General features: G+C 41.1%; 1 protein-coding gene across 5 annotated transcripts in view; it reads left to right on the forward strand.

Moving 5' to 3' along the window:
• Positions 1 to 13,880, forward strand: part of sgcd (sarcoglycan, delta (dystrophin-associated glycoprotein)) — a 421,531-nt gene that overhangs the window by 315,717 nt on the left and 91,934 nt on the right. For all 5 annotated transcript variants that reach the window (XM_085289871.1, XM_085289872.1, XM_085289874.1 and 2 more), the window contains one exon: positions 1,361 to 1,462. In XM_085289871.1, coding sequence (XP_085145997.1) covers positions 1,361 to 1,462 — 102 coding nt within the window. The remainder of the gene's footprint in view (positions 1 to 1,360; positions 1,463 to 13,880) is intronic.

Consider the following 13,880-nt stretch of genomic DNA (forward strand, 5'->3'; position numbering starts at 1 on the left):
TGTAATGTGGTCAAAGTTGTCTTGCCAACTCGCGAATCAAATTTGACTCTATTCACCTTCAATTTTTTAAACTTGTGTTTTAAATATAAGTTCTGTAAGAGCACTGCAGTGCACAGTGTGCAGCTGTATTTTGGGCGATTTGTGACTGTCTTTCCTACACTGAAGAACCAGATCACACACCAGTCTCCGATAAAACCGATAGGTTAATGTGTTTTCTGACCATCTGAATTTTAAAAGTGTTTGTCTCTGCTATTTCCTGGCATAAACTTAATATTTCTGGCACAATATTGGATGCAAATCACAGAATCCTGCTTTGAAATGGAAATATCCCTCATGTCATTTGCATATTCAGTTCTTCGAGGCATTCTGGTCAGTTTGCATTGGCTGCAGTTACATACTGAACACCCTTTTGCTGTAAATATCTAAACAAACTGCTCAATTGTATGTATGAATTCTGCACATCATGTTAGCCTATGGCTTAGTTTGTATTACTAATGCTGAAGTCAAGTCTCAACCAATATCACTGCATTAAAAAAAGATTAGAAAAGATTAGAGGAGCTGCTCACCCAGAGATACAGTTTAATTTGTCTAATATGCTCTGTGTACAGTATTTAGAGTTTGTATCTCTGTGAGTGTGAAACAAAATAACATCTTTCCTCGTACCATCAGGTGTGCATGTGATGTTTAATTTTTTCCCCTGCACGCAGCCATCTCGCCATATAGATAAATACCAGGTGCTTGTTATCAAGCTGCAGGTGTCCGAAATAAAGTGGCAGGTGTTGGACACACACAGCAACTCCTGTTCAAGGTTGAGCCCCATATTGGCACAGAATACACGGAGACAGCAGCCTGCAGAGGGTTAGCGCGTGTAAACGCTCAGACTCGATGTTTGGAACAAGAAGAAAATATACATAAAGGTTGAATTCATCGTGTTACCGTATCGTCTGTATGTCCTCCTTGAATCCTGTGAAGCTGTTTTTATGTAACTGCATGCAGACTCAGATGATTCTGGGAAAATGAGTCTGTTTCACCTTAGCTCGCACAGATCTGTGTTTTCCCATCATTTGGGGTTATTTTAATAAATGCAGATCTAGAAAGTGAACCCTGGGCTTTGCATATATAATCACAAATATTACACTTTCATGTTAAATGAGTGCAAAGTGCTGTTTGTTGATACCAGACTGTCAAGCAGTAATTGTTGCACTGATTGTGCTCCAGCAGCATCAACACTTTATTCATTTGAAATTCACATCTGTGATCTGTATTTGCTGTAATGCAATTTGGCTGGATGTAGAAATAAAAATAACATATGTATGTGAAGATAATGTCCTAATTGAGAGCGTGTCTGTCTCCTGCACAGGATGGGATGGGAAACCTCAGAATAACAGAGAAGGGCCTGAAACTGGAGGGGGACTCTGAGTTCCTCCAACCCCTCTATGCCAAAGAAATCCAGTCCAAACCAGTAAGTGACTCGCATGAATGCACACCTTACTTGGTACATACTGTACTGCACACATCCATCCTGCAATTTGACCCTTTTTTAAACATGGATTAGGCTACGGAACATTTGTGCCTTCAGTAAGCTGTTAAACTGGAAGCTTTGTCATTCAGACATGGGTGACTTTGCTATTAATGGTCCTTACAGCTACATTCATGCACACCATTTAAGAGCCATGAAAAAGGCAGTGGTATGAGCACAATATTTATCTTCTAACATGGGAGTCTACACAGTAAAGCAAGTGAGTACATCCTTGCTGTGACTGACGATGACAAGTGGTGCAGGAATTTTCCAAACCATTCCTTTAGGACAAGAAGCAATAATGATGAAAACACCGCAGTACACCTAGAACTGTAACATGGAAAGTTGTGCATGAAGTATTAGCAAAAAATGTTCTTCTTCAGAAAAATGTTCCCCATCAGCGTTAAATACATTAATATTACTGTTGCATATGTTTAAGCTTGAGCTCATTTTATATACTTAATTCTGTTTAATATTCTGTAAATCCTCCTCTACCTTCTCTACATCACACACTTTTAAAAAGGTGGGTAGCAAAACTAAACCCATCTGTTATGATGCTAAATCACTGAAGCTTGTTTAGCTAATCATTCTAGCTGTTTCGACACAAAGCACAGCAGATCTCAGAGTAGTGAAAGCTCAGCCAGCAGCTGGCTTCCCATCAGTTTACCATAGAGGTTTGTCCACAGTGCACATGCACAAACCACCACTCGTAAAACGGAGACAGGTACAGTTTCCTATAAGTACAAAACAAGTGATGCTTTTAGCTACAGTAGCCGACTGCAGCCAGTAAAGGATGGACGCAAACTGGTGAGGACATTTATGGCGTTACTGTCTAAGATGGAAGGAGATTGTTTTACCTTGACAACTATTACGTTGTGTCTATTTTTAGATTTGACAAGGCAAAAACAGTTTGCCTTGCTTGTCCTGTTAGAGCGCCATTGCTTTATATTCTTCCATTATGGCAAAATACTGTGAGTTACTGTATCTAGGTCTTGTGTTATCACCTTCAGTGTGACTTTGGCTCATTTTGTTATCCAAACCATCCAAAACAGTCAAACCTGGCCCTACAAATTCCCGTAGCACAGGGAGTCAGCGTATCCCACAGCAATGTGTGAAATGTGGTTAAATCACCATTTGAAATACTTTAAAATCAGCAGCAGCAGCTCATCGATACATTAGCACTTAGTCTTTTTTATCACTCATCACATGAACTAAAAACTGCTTTGCAAATTACCTTCTAGCAAAAATACAGTTTGTCTCATACTTTTTAGTGCGCTGTGAAACACTTGACTGATAATACTCGAAATGAGGTGAGATTGAGAAGGTGTGAAGTGTCTAATGATTGTAGGTGTGGTAGTGGGAATTTGAGCTTCCTACAGTGAGAATTAAGCATGTGAGACAATCCAGTTGGGACTCCGAGTGCTATCAACTCAGCTGCACGTACGACAAGCTGATTTCAGCAAATGTCTGAACCTAAAAAGAAATCCAAAACTATGTTAAAACAGGTTATGTTGAAGCAGGCGCGTGTTCTCAGAAGAGTAACCGATGATCTGACTTCCTTTTCCTTCCACATGTATTTGGGTCAGGTTATAATGCCAGCAGGCTAAAGCTCAGTAAATCTACTATTCGCATTCACGCCTCCTCTGGAATCCTGAAGCATTCTCAAGTCCCATAAGATATGGCTGTCAGCCACTGCATATCCTCTGAGTCTGACGTGTCCAAAACCTCGACATGAAGCGAATTCCTTTGAGCTTCATGAATAGAGCTCGTGGTTTGACCTTCTCTCTAACGCCTAAGTCTGTGTCTCACTGCCATATTTGAGGCCCCAGGTAACGAATATCATACTAATATAAATATATTTTATGGATATTAGCAATTTAACAGTTTATAACATATATAAGGGAACTCTTGTGTTTAGTAATAACACAAGACAAAGTCTGTGTGCCTCTAAGTTGGGATCAGGCCAGGTTACCATCAACTCATGTTGTGTGCTGCTAGGTCACAATTGGATTTTAATTCTCACTGATTTTTTTTTCTAACAATAAAACCGAACCACGTGTTATAACAAACCAAAAAGTCAAGCTGTCATCCTGTTAAATCGTGTTATATTGTAATATAAAACAATATTAGATTAGAATGAATGTTTCATGGCATCAGAGGGCTTCAGCAACAACAGGATCCAGTTTTATTTCCATTCATCCGTTTTCTTCTGCTAATCCAATTCAGGGTCATCAGACAGTTGGTGCCTACCCCAGCCTCCTACACTGTGGACAAGTTTCAAGGGAGACAGAAAACCATTCAAGCTCACATGTGGCCAATTTGGAATCACCAGTTAAACTAAAATGTTTGTCTTTGCACAGTGGCTCCTGTGGCTTCCACCCACAGTCCAAACTTCACACAGAATGCAATACATACATTCTTACCTTAAACTCATCCCCTTCATGCTCTTTGAATTCGATAACTTAATTAATAGTGATGCAGATAGATAAATACTTACTTGTAGCACGTCATTACACACACACGTTGGGGTGGGTTTTTCTCTTCGTAGCTCAGAGCTTTGGTGTTTAATATATTTATTATTTTCCACAATGGGGCAGCACGGTGGCACGGTGGTTAGCACTGTTGCCGCACAGCAAGAAGGTCCTGAGTTCAATTCCACCATCAGGCCGGGGTCTTTCTGTGTGGAGTTTGCATGTTCTCCCCGTGTCTGCGTGGGTTCCCTCCGGGTACTCCGGCTTCCTCCCACCGTCCAAAGACATGCAGCTTGTGGGGATAGGTTAATTGGATAACCCAAATTGTCACTAGGTATGAATGTGCAAATGAATGTGAGTGCGAATGGTTGTCTGTCCCTGTGTGTTGGCCTTGCGACAGACTGGCGACCTGTCCAGGGTGTACCCTGCCTCTCGCCCTATGACAGCTGGGATAGGCTCCAGCGCCCCCCGCGACCCTGAAAAGGATAAGCAGTAGCGAATGGATGGATGGATGGATTTTCCACAATGAAATACAAAACATCAAATAAAAGTAAAAGAGGAGAGAAAATTTAAAATAAAAACCCACCCTAACAAACAACACCCCTGTTCGCTGTCAAGTAATCAAAAGTTTAACAGGAAAAACTTTCAATTAGTGCAAAATAACACCAGCCAAGGTGTAAAGAATAAGAAGGAAGAAAAAATAAGCAAACAAATGTAATTAAAAATAAATAAATAAATAAATAAATAAAGGTCATTCCTGAACCTATGTAGATGGTTGGTCAAAAAATATCAAAAAGGGTTTCCAGACTTTATTACATTTATTTACAGAGCCTCTCAAAACGAACCTAATTTTCTCTAATTTAAGATGAAATAAAACATCCTTAACCCAATGCGAAACTGTGGGCAGGGCTGCGTCCTTCCACTTCAAAAGTATTAGACGTCTTGCCAATAGTGTAGAGAAGGCAATAAGTCTGAGAGTGACACTCTCATTCCAAATATGCATGACGAAGCCTCACAGACATCCGTCCAGAACAAGACCAAAACACATGGATCAAGGTGGCCTCTGCCAATTTACATCTTTCGCACGTTGGGTCAATCTGGGGATACATCTTTGCCAATTTCGATTTGCTGAGATGAACCCTGTGCACTATTTTAAACTGTAGAAGGCAATGTCTTGCACACATGTCGGACTAGTGAATATTACTTAAAACATTGCCCCAGTCTGCTTCAGCAATACAGATTCTAAGATCCTCTTCCCAGGATCGCTTAATTGCAGACATAGAAGAAGAACCCAGGCGCAAAATCAGAACAAGTATTGATGGTATGGCCTTTTTCTTAGCCGGGTTACAACACATAATGTCATCCATTAGATCATTAGGGGGTAGAGCCTGAAAGAAAGTGTTGTATTTGTAGATACCTAAAAAAATGAGAGGGGGGTAAGTTGTATTTATTAGTCAGCTGTTCAAATGAGGCAAACGTGCCGTCAATGAGTAGTTCTTTTAAAGATCTCAGCCCTCGCCTCTGCCAGCCCTGAAATGTGGCATCAGACATTGAAGGGGGAAAAAACATAGTTGGAAGCTACTGGGCTGCCTAAGCAGATCTTCAGAAGATCAAAATGTTTTCTAAGAGCCTCCCAGACCGACAAGATGGAAATATCTGGAGTTAAATTAAATTCCAAAAAGTAGGTAATTTGATCCGAAATAAATTCTATAAAGTTTTCATCACTTAACAAAAGAGAGTTAAATCTCCACATCCGTTTAGGAGACTCCATACCGGGTATATGCAGTGTCGATATTAAGGGCGCATGGTCAGATATTACAATAGGCTGATAATCACATGACTTAACAAGAGAGGTTAGTTTGTTATCAGTAACAAAATAGTCAATTCTACTGTAGGTTTGAGCATTTGAAAAAAAGGAATATTGTCTGTCTTGTGGGTGTAAAAAACGCCAAATGTCCGAGATGCCGTAGGTTGAAAAAAAGGACTGTAAATAAGAAGCTGACTTTGTTGTCGAGTATCCAGTTCTTACAGACGATCTATCCATCAGGGTCCAAGCACAAAGTCACCACCCATAATAAGTAAATGGGTATTCAAACGAGGCAGGAGGCCGAGGACGCTAATATAAATATATATTTGCTAATGTAACATTAATATTAAAAATTGATCCGGTTACTATAACGTATCGTCCATTTAAATCAGCCAGAGAGAAGAAGGGGTAAAAGGAACCCTTTTATTTACCAATATTGCTACAAGCTCAGAGGTTTGGAAGCAAAACGTTCCAGTGTTCATTTCCACTTTTCAGACATAATTTTGGGAGATATTTGCAGACAGCAACATGAAGATGAGAAACACTTGAAGTGTTGTAAAGGCCGTCACTGCTTGGTTGTGTTGTTTGGTCGTTTTTTTCCATACTGCATCACATTTGGCCGCGGTGAAGTCACCCAAGACTTCAAACCTTAACAAAATCCAACTGGGTGAGGTATATTAAAAAAGGCATCACCCTCCCCGTGCAGTTGCTATGATACAGGAAGGGGTAAAATAATTTTTAGTGGCAGGCTGGAAACTGGTTTTTTTCATGGCTGGAGGAGCTGGTCCTTTTAACATAGAGGTCTATGAGGATTGAACTGGCCATTAGAGGAAATGCAGTTTTTGGCTTCGTTTTCAGCCTCAGGGAGGTTGTTGCCTGATCACGGTGAGAACGGTGTGGCTGTACTAGTGCAAATGTTTCAGACTTGCTGAGGAAACAAACAGGAGCAGCAAACACGTCAGTATTATCAGCACGTTTTCTCCCCGCGTTCTGCACTCAGCTACAGTTTCAGTGTTCCTGCAGTAGGATTTTTGGTGTTTACCAATCGAAATGCTGTCTGGCTGAGGTCCCCTGTTATGCTGGCTTTACAAATTAACATTCTGGGGTGCTTCCTGGTGTCCAAACAGCAACTACACGAGCATCCAGGCCTAGAAGATGTCAGAGAAATGGGAGAGATGGGCACAATAAAGCGATAGGGTCTCTCTCCCTTTGTCTTTTCTACTCTGGGAGCAATCATTGCTGTGGTGCAGGTAGTGGACAGATGGTCCGATAATGCAGAGGGGATACAGGAGTGAGTCAGAGAGCGGAGGAGAGCATATCAACAACGGAGATGGAGATGAGGAAGAAGGAGCAGCAGTAATAGAGACAGAAACAGCGAGACAGATGGAGGAGGACTGAATCAGAACACCAGCAAGCTTGCTTTGACAGGCGGCGTGCAGGAGACAGCCAAGTTCAACACCAACTCAAACAAACACACCGTGTTTGCAATGCAGTATCATAGCACTGTGGAATATTCATAATAAAAGGGTTTCACTACTTGTCCAAGAAGCAGGAACAGGAGATAACAAATCCCCAGAGCATAAATTGGGCTCTGCATTCCCACATGTTCGTTAGGTGAAAGCCAAAGTTTGAACTCGTCTATCAGGATAGATGGCCGATAACTAGCAAAACAGCTCATAAAATATGAATACCAGACCAGCGCTGAAAGTGCGGATCATGCCTTCTGCTCTTGTACCGTGAAGAGGGATGAACGTAAAAGCAGATTGAGAACAGAAAGGGCAAGTGGCAAGTAAAAGACGGGACATAATACAAAACAGCAGAGCTTAAGGGGACAGAGAGAGGGATGGATGACTGAGCAAAGGATATGAGAGGAATAATGATAACCAGGAGGAGGCGATGGGAAAAGACCAGTACACAGTCGGCCAGGAGTGGGTAAACAACAACCGCTAAATAAAAATTTAGCAGTCCGCTCTGTATTTCCCAACGCTCCTCTTCCTGCTTCCTTTTATGCTTCGCTTGTCTAAGTGAAGTTACCGTTGTTATCAAAGTGCGACAGAAAGCTGCTGTAAGACGTGTCTCTGTCAGCAGGTCCTCAGTGCCTTCTTTGTTGTGTTTAAAGTGAAGGGGAAACAAGTTGGCTGCTCCGCATTTGCATAGAGTTCAAGTTCAAGCTATTTTATTCAAATCAGGGGCGTCAAGTGCAGCAAACTTCTTCTGGCAACTAATTGTACAAAACTTTTAATCTAACCATCGTTAGCTGCTTCGGGGCTGACATAAGAGGAGACTTCCAGAAGAGCTGCCATCAGTCAGGCCGTTAGAAGCATCGGTAAATCGGTTGGCACTAAAGATTCTCGAGTACTTTAATCTAGAAGGTTAAAACGCATTTAACTCGTCACCCTCAGGTTAGCAGGTTTCGGTCATATTTCAGCCATATTTGTAGAGCCAAATGATATCAGAGGTTAGCGAGGGTGGTCTCTGTCTCTGCAGAGACCACCCTCTATCCTGGGAAAACCAGAATCTTTTCTAGTGGGCATCAGGTTTTTATAGATACATACTGAGGCGTAAAAATCCATCATTAACCCTTTAAACCCTCAAACATTAAATATCTAATGTAGCAGCAGAGAGTCACTCTTGTGCATTTTCCAGTAAATCAAAATAAATGTTGACTTAAGTTAAAGTATCTCTGTGAACTGTCTAAATGTCTTTCTATGGTGACCGAAGCACACTGACAGACACACATGCTTCTCTCAGTCACTGACATTTACTAATTAATACAACTGTTGTGTTAAGGCAACTAATAATGACGTGTGTCTCTTATGAGCTCGTTCCTGATCAACCTTTAAATGCAGACTGTCAGAAATTCTCAGAAAGCGTTGGATTGGTTCTGTGTCGACCTGTTTTTATGACTTGTGGTTATGTGCATGTAAAGATAAGTGAGCTCTAACAAAGTGCACGTAGAAGGTGTGTAGGACCTGCATTTTCCAAATCAAAGGTGTTTATACCTCGTCCACGTTAACTGCTTTCAGATCTGAGCTTTACCAAAGAAAAGTTTGATGTCTCAGGAACACTTAGTATGAGAACAAAAAACCAATGTGATGGTTTGGTTGGAGGACAAGAACCGATCCTGAATATCAAAAGGACAAAACTGAAATAAACCAGATATTTTTAGAATATTTACAAATATGGTGTCTTTTAAAAACGATAACTGAGTAACTAAGCTCATAGATTAGTCAACCGTCCAGACCTATTCAGTCACTGCTCATCTCCTGCATCTTGAAATTACCTTTGAGCTCTTCAAAGTGAGCCTCGACACTGTGGATTTATTTTCATTCAACCCAAATTTCCAAAATCAGCCAATGTTTTACTCCGGACATATTGGTTCTTTGGCCCATCTCACCGAGATTTAATTCAACCCCCGGAGCAGCTCTGCCACCAAGAAACATTTCTATAACCAACTGTAATTCACACATCTCTCTTCTGGTCTCTCGCCTAACTCCTCTCTCCCTTCTTATTTTATTTTTTATTTATTTTTCCCTCCAAATTCCTCTCTGTGTGAGAGGCATCCTGCTGGGAGTAATATGGTCTGTTCCATTAGTAACAAAGAGAAGAGGGAGACCGAGCGGATCAAAGGCACCGCACTGCAATGAACTAAACACGTGTAGTGTACACAAACAGCCCTGAAGGACTCCTGCTGTAGCCTCTCTGAGGCATCTCAGGGGAAAAAAACCCTACATGAAGATGGAACGATAAGCGACCTGCTGCTGGAACACGGTGATGATTTTAAAGCTCAGGACTCGTTGTTAACCAAGAATATTTGCTGCTGGCTAAACTCATCGATTAGTACTGGCATCTGCTGTGTACTGCCATAGAAGTAATAAGAAATGTCTGAATAGTTATGTCAGTATTCATAACCTAAAATCAGTGTGGCTGCTATGTACCCAAGGAAATGACAGCTCCATGGTTTGGTCCAGATTAAAATATGAACCCATTGGTCTTTTTTTGGCTTTTTTGATCACAGTCGCTAACACCGAGCAATGACCACGACCAAAATTACTGCAGCCTTATGCAATGAGCTCACAGTGTTTGCTTTGAAGATGGGGAACGGGTGTGAAAATACTCTGCAAATACAGTTGCTGTCTTCAATGGAATTTTGCAGAAATAGAAAAATTTAACTGTTGAAAATTGCACATTTTTTGTTTTCTACATAAACAGAAATTTATATAAAGTTACTTAACCTAGTAACTAATTTTGTAAGTAACTTGCTTTTATATAGGAATGAAACCAGAATACAACAATATGCAGATGACACTGTAATCAGTTATGTTACAGAAGTCAGCCCAAGCTGGTCCTTGATTGTTTGGAGATGGGTTTCCTTCCACCAGTACATGTCCAGTACAATCAGCCTAGGCTGAGCGTGCTGCTCACTCAAACTCTGAGCAATCCTTTTGTTGCTGCAGCTACTTGTCTCTGTCTCTGCTATGACGTTTATACAGATTATACAGACCATGTGGAGTGTGATGTTGTGGGCCCAAAATGCAGACATGGAAAACAGGTGGGATTCAACGAAAGGCGAGCGGATTATTGAGGCTGTTGCGAAGTTGCGAAAAAAGAGGGAAGTAAAACTACAAGCAAGTATCAATATTTGGAGAATTGACACAAGCGGACCTGTGTTAGCCGCCTGCAACCCTGAAATGGATAAGCTGAAGAGGATGGATGGATGGGACAAGAAACGCTGAGTGAAGAAATAAATGCTAACATAACCAGGAAATAAGATATTGAGACTAAATGCACCCAAAAAACATGAAGAAGTTATAAACACAGAAAACTAAGAATCCATCAGGAAATAAGTAAAAGTAGAGAGCCCACAGACTCAGAGTGACCGTTACCATGACGCTGACGTCCCAGTGACTGCTGAAGGTCGCCTGTGACAGAACCATCTACCAAACTGAAGCACGGATTTTTAATATAACATAGTCTGTTCAAAAGGCTCCAGCAGCACAAACACAGGCTCAGTTTAGTGACTGGAATTTGCAGCTCCAGCTACAAGTTAAAAAAAAAAATAAATTTCAGCCACTTTACATTTCTTACAAAGGGGGAAACTATCCATAGAGGCTGTTCCCATTTTTATATCAGATTGGCAACATGCATTTTTAGTGTGTATTTATACGTGGAAGTCTGTGAGGTTCGACTTGCTTTTGGAGCCAGCCTCAGCTAGCGCTCTAACATGAAGCATCCTCCAGGGCTGGAAAATCAAATCCAAACTGCAAACAGGCTGAAAACAAAAAAATACTCTAGGCAGTTCTATTAGTGATATATTATAATATATCTCTAGTGCTTAGTATTAATAATATATGAGCCAGTGATATAGTTAAAACATTGGTATCACTAGATTTGCATTCATAATAGCAGTAGGGATGACTGCTATCTCCAACTTTACATTCCACACAACATTAATATTCAGGAAATGTATGAATAATATAACGTGGACTCTCTCTCAGCTCCTCAAAAGTGATGTTAAACAATTGGATGCAGATTTGCAGGCAAAGCTTAGTTAAACTGATTCTGTACAAGCAGGACCTGCAGTGAGTTGCAGTGAGTTCTGCCAGTTTCAGACTGCAAAAAAACTACATGACATGGAAGACTGAGAAATAAGCGCCAGGGCTAGTCTATTTCCTGGAACATTGAGTATTTGTTTCCAGTGTTTCTGTATTCTAGTAGTGAGTCTTCCTTAGCACTGTGTGTTTCCATGTCCTGGACTTCTTGTTTAGTGTTTTTTTTTTTCATTCAGTGTTCTCTTGGGTTGGTTTTCCTGTTTTACTTTGAAGATTTGTTTTCAGAAGTGGCCTGAAAAAGCCTAAAAGTGGAAAGATTTAAAAGCTAACGGTTTTATTTGAGCCATTGTTTAACTTTCCTGTCAGGAAAAGCCTGTGATTGGCAAGTGAGTAGTCTGTCATTTGTCCTTACCTTATCATAGCAAGTCCTGTCTGTATGGCTGATGAAACACAAAATGCATCATGTAGCATGATCTCTGTATGAGACACCGTCTCTGTCACTGTCAAAGTCCTTCTAAAAGCAAATCTAAGCAGTTATCTTGGAAAGAATCCAGATGGTTATTTTGAAGTCTGCACTTAAATGAGGAACGAGCGCCATAAATTCAATTTCAGTGGTTACTGCAGCTCTGCACTCCAATTGAGTGTATAGAAATGCAGGTCAAATCTGATAAAAGCCCATTCAAAGGTTTGCACACTTTGACCCAAAATAAGGTTTAAAAATCACATTGTCATCCAATGAAGCCACTAACCGGATTCACATTATGGATGAGGGGAGCACAGTTGCTTCAGTCAGAGCCCAAGGAGCTCTGCGGGATGCTCCGGGAATGGTGGCAGCATTTTCCAGAGAATTCTTGACAACCTTCTCTTTGACCCTCTGATTGTTGCTACTGCTGCATCAGTGCAACATGATCAGCTAATAGAAAAAGGGCAGCTGTGATCTTTAGCATTTCTATTCAGGATTCTTGGAGTGCCGCGTCTCCTCCTTATATTTCTGGTCATTATTGTGACTCTTTATTAAAAATGCATTTAAGTGAAGCTCACTGTAAACACTGTTAAGTTTGCTATTGTGCCTCAGCATGCTGGGGAGTCTCTGCTCACTCTTTAGAGCTGTTCAGCTGGAGGCTATGAGGTTTTCCAGTACTTCAGCTTGTCTGGGAACACATGGTCACCTCCCGTTCGTCTTGTGTGTCTGGGTAGGCTTTCGCTCCGCTTTGCATTGAGCTGTCAGTAAAGAAACTCACTGCAGTTTTAAGGATGTTTAAGTGCATCCCAGTCAGATAGCTTCTAGTATCTTTCTGACTCAGAAGCACTTATAAACCTGGGCTCTGAGTGTTTTTGCACTGGTATCTGTTTCTCCTAACCAAAAATCTTTAACAACTAGTAGAAAACTCTGGAAATAGTCAATAAATTCCCTTTTTTGAGGGGAAACTTTGAATTGCAGATACTTTATCTTCTTTGGAGTGAATTATCTCTTTCTTTCGACTAGTACGCACTGTTAAAAATTAATACATCTAACCTTACTGCCATGGCACCTCGGGGCAGCTGTGGTTCATAGTGGGTCATCCACTAATTGGAAGATCGGTGGTCTGATCTGTGGCTTCCTCTGACTGCATGTCGAAGGATCCTTGGGCAAAATACTGAACCCCAAGTTGGCCGTGATTCATCCATCAGAACGTGCGTTTGTGTGTGAATGTCGAAGCATGAGGCTTGTAGTACGAAAACTCTCTGAGTGCTCAATTTGGGTAGAAAAGCAGTATATAAGTACAGTCTGTTTACCTCAGGACACTGTTTTAAAACTACTTAAAAGTGCTTTACACACACACCTGGGCAATATTTGTCAAAGTGACATTCAGAAACGAGTCCACAGTTAATGCAACACAAAGTGTCAACTGTTCTCCAACTTATTAGTTTTACATTCAGTGCACACCTCATTGTTATTGTAATAAGTTCCTACTTGTGTATCATATATTGGATGTATTTACTGTGGGAACTTCAATAAGTTTGGCAAGAGCCATAATGTTATCTGTAATATACACACAAGGCATATCCCCTCCTCGGCTACGAGCGCAGCACAATGGTCAGGCCGTTATCTCTAATTAAGAAGTTGACTGAGGCATGAAGATTAGTCGGGCACAGAAAGCGCAGAGTGTCCAACGTGATCAGCATTACAGATTAATGCAGGGCACTCTGGGAAATGGAAGTTATCAAACGGAGCAGGAGGCTGAGTGCGGACAGTTATGGCGGTGTGTGTGTCTGAAGTCACACCTTTGTGGCCATCTCTATGTGTGTGTGGATGCATTTGTACTTTCATTATCTAGCAGCTGACTGAGGCCATATAAGACCAGCACAGCAAAGACATAAGGCAACAAAATCAAACGCAATGCAAGCGTGAGAGAGTCGATGGCCATGCAGTGGGAGTGCTTTCAGCTAAATGCTGGTTAGTGGTTCAGTTGTAACATCATCCTTAGATATTGCATTCTTATATCACAGTACAGTATAAAATTGTACCATCAACATTAGATATTGGATTT

This window comes from Mchenga conophoros, linkage group LG10 (genome assembly GCF_057382185.1).
Source record: "Mchenga conophoros isolate Kocher_MC1m ecotype Shallow Benthic linkage group LG10, M_conophoros_male_GT1.1, whole genome shotgun sequence".
Taxonomy (NCBI): Eukaryota; Metazoa; Chordata; class Actinopteri; order Cichliformes; family Cichlidae; genus Mchenga; species Mchenga conophoros.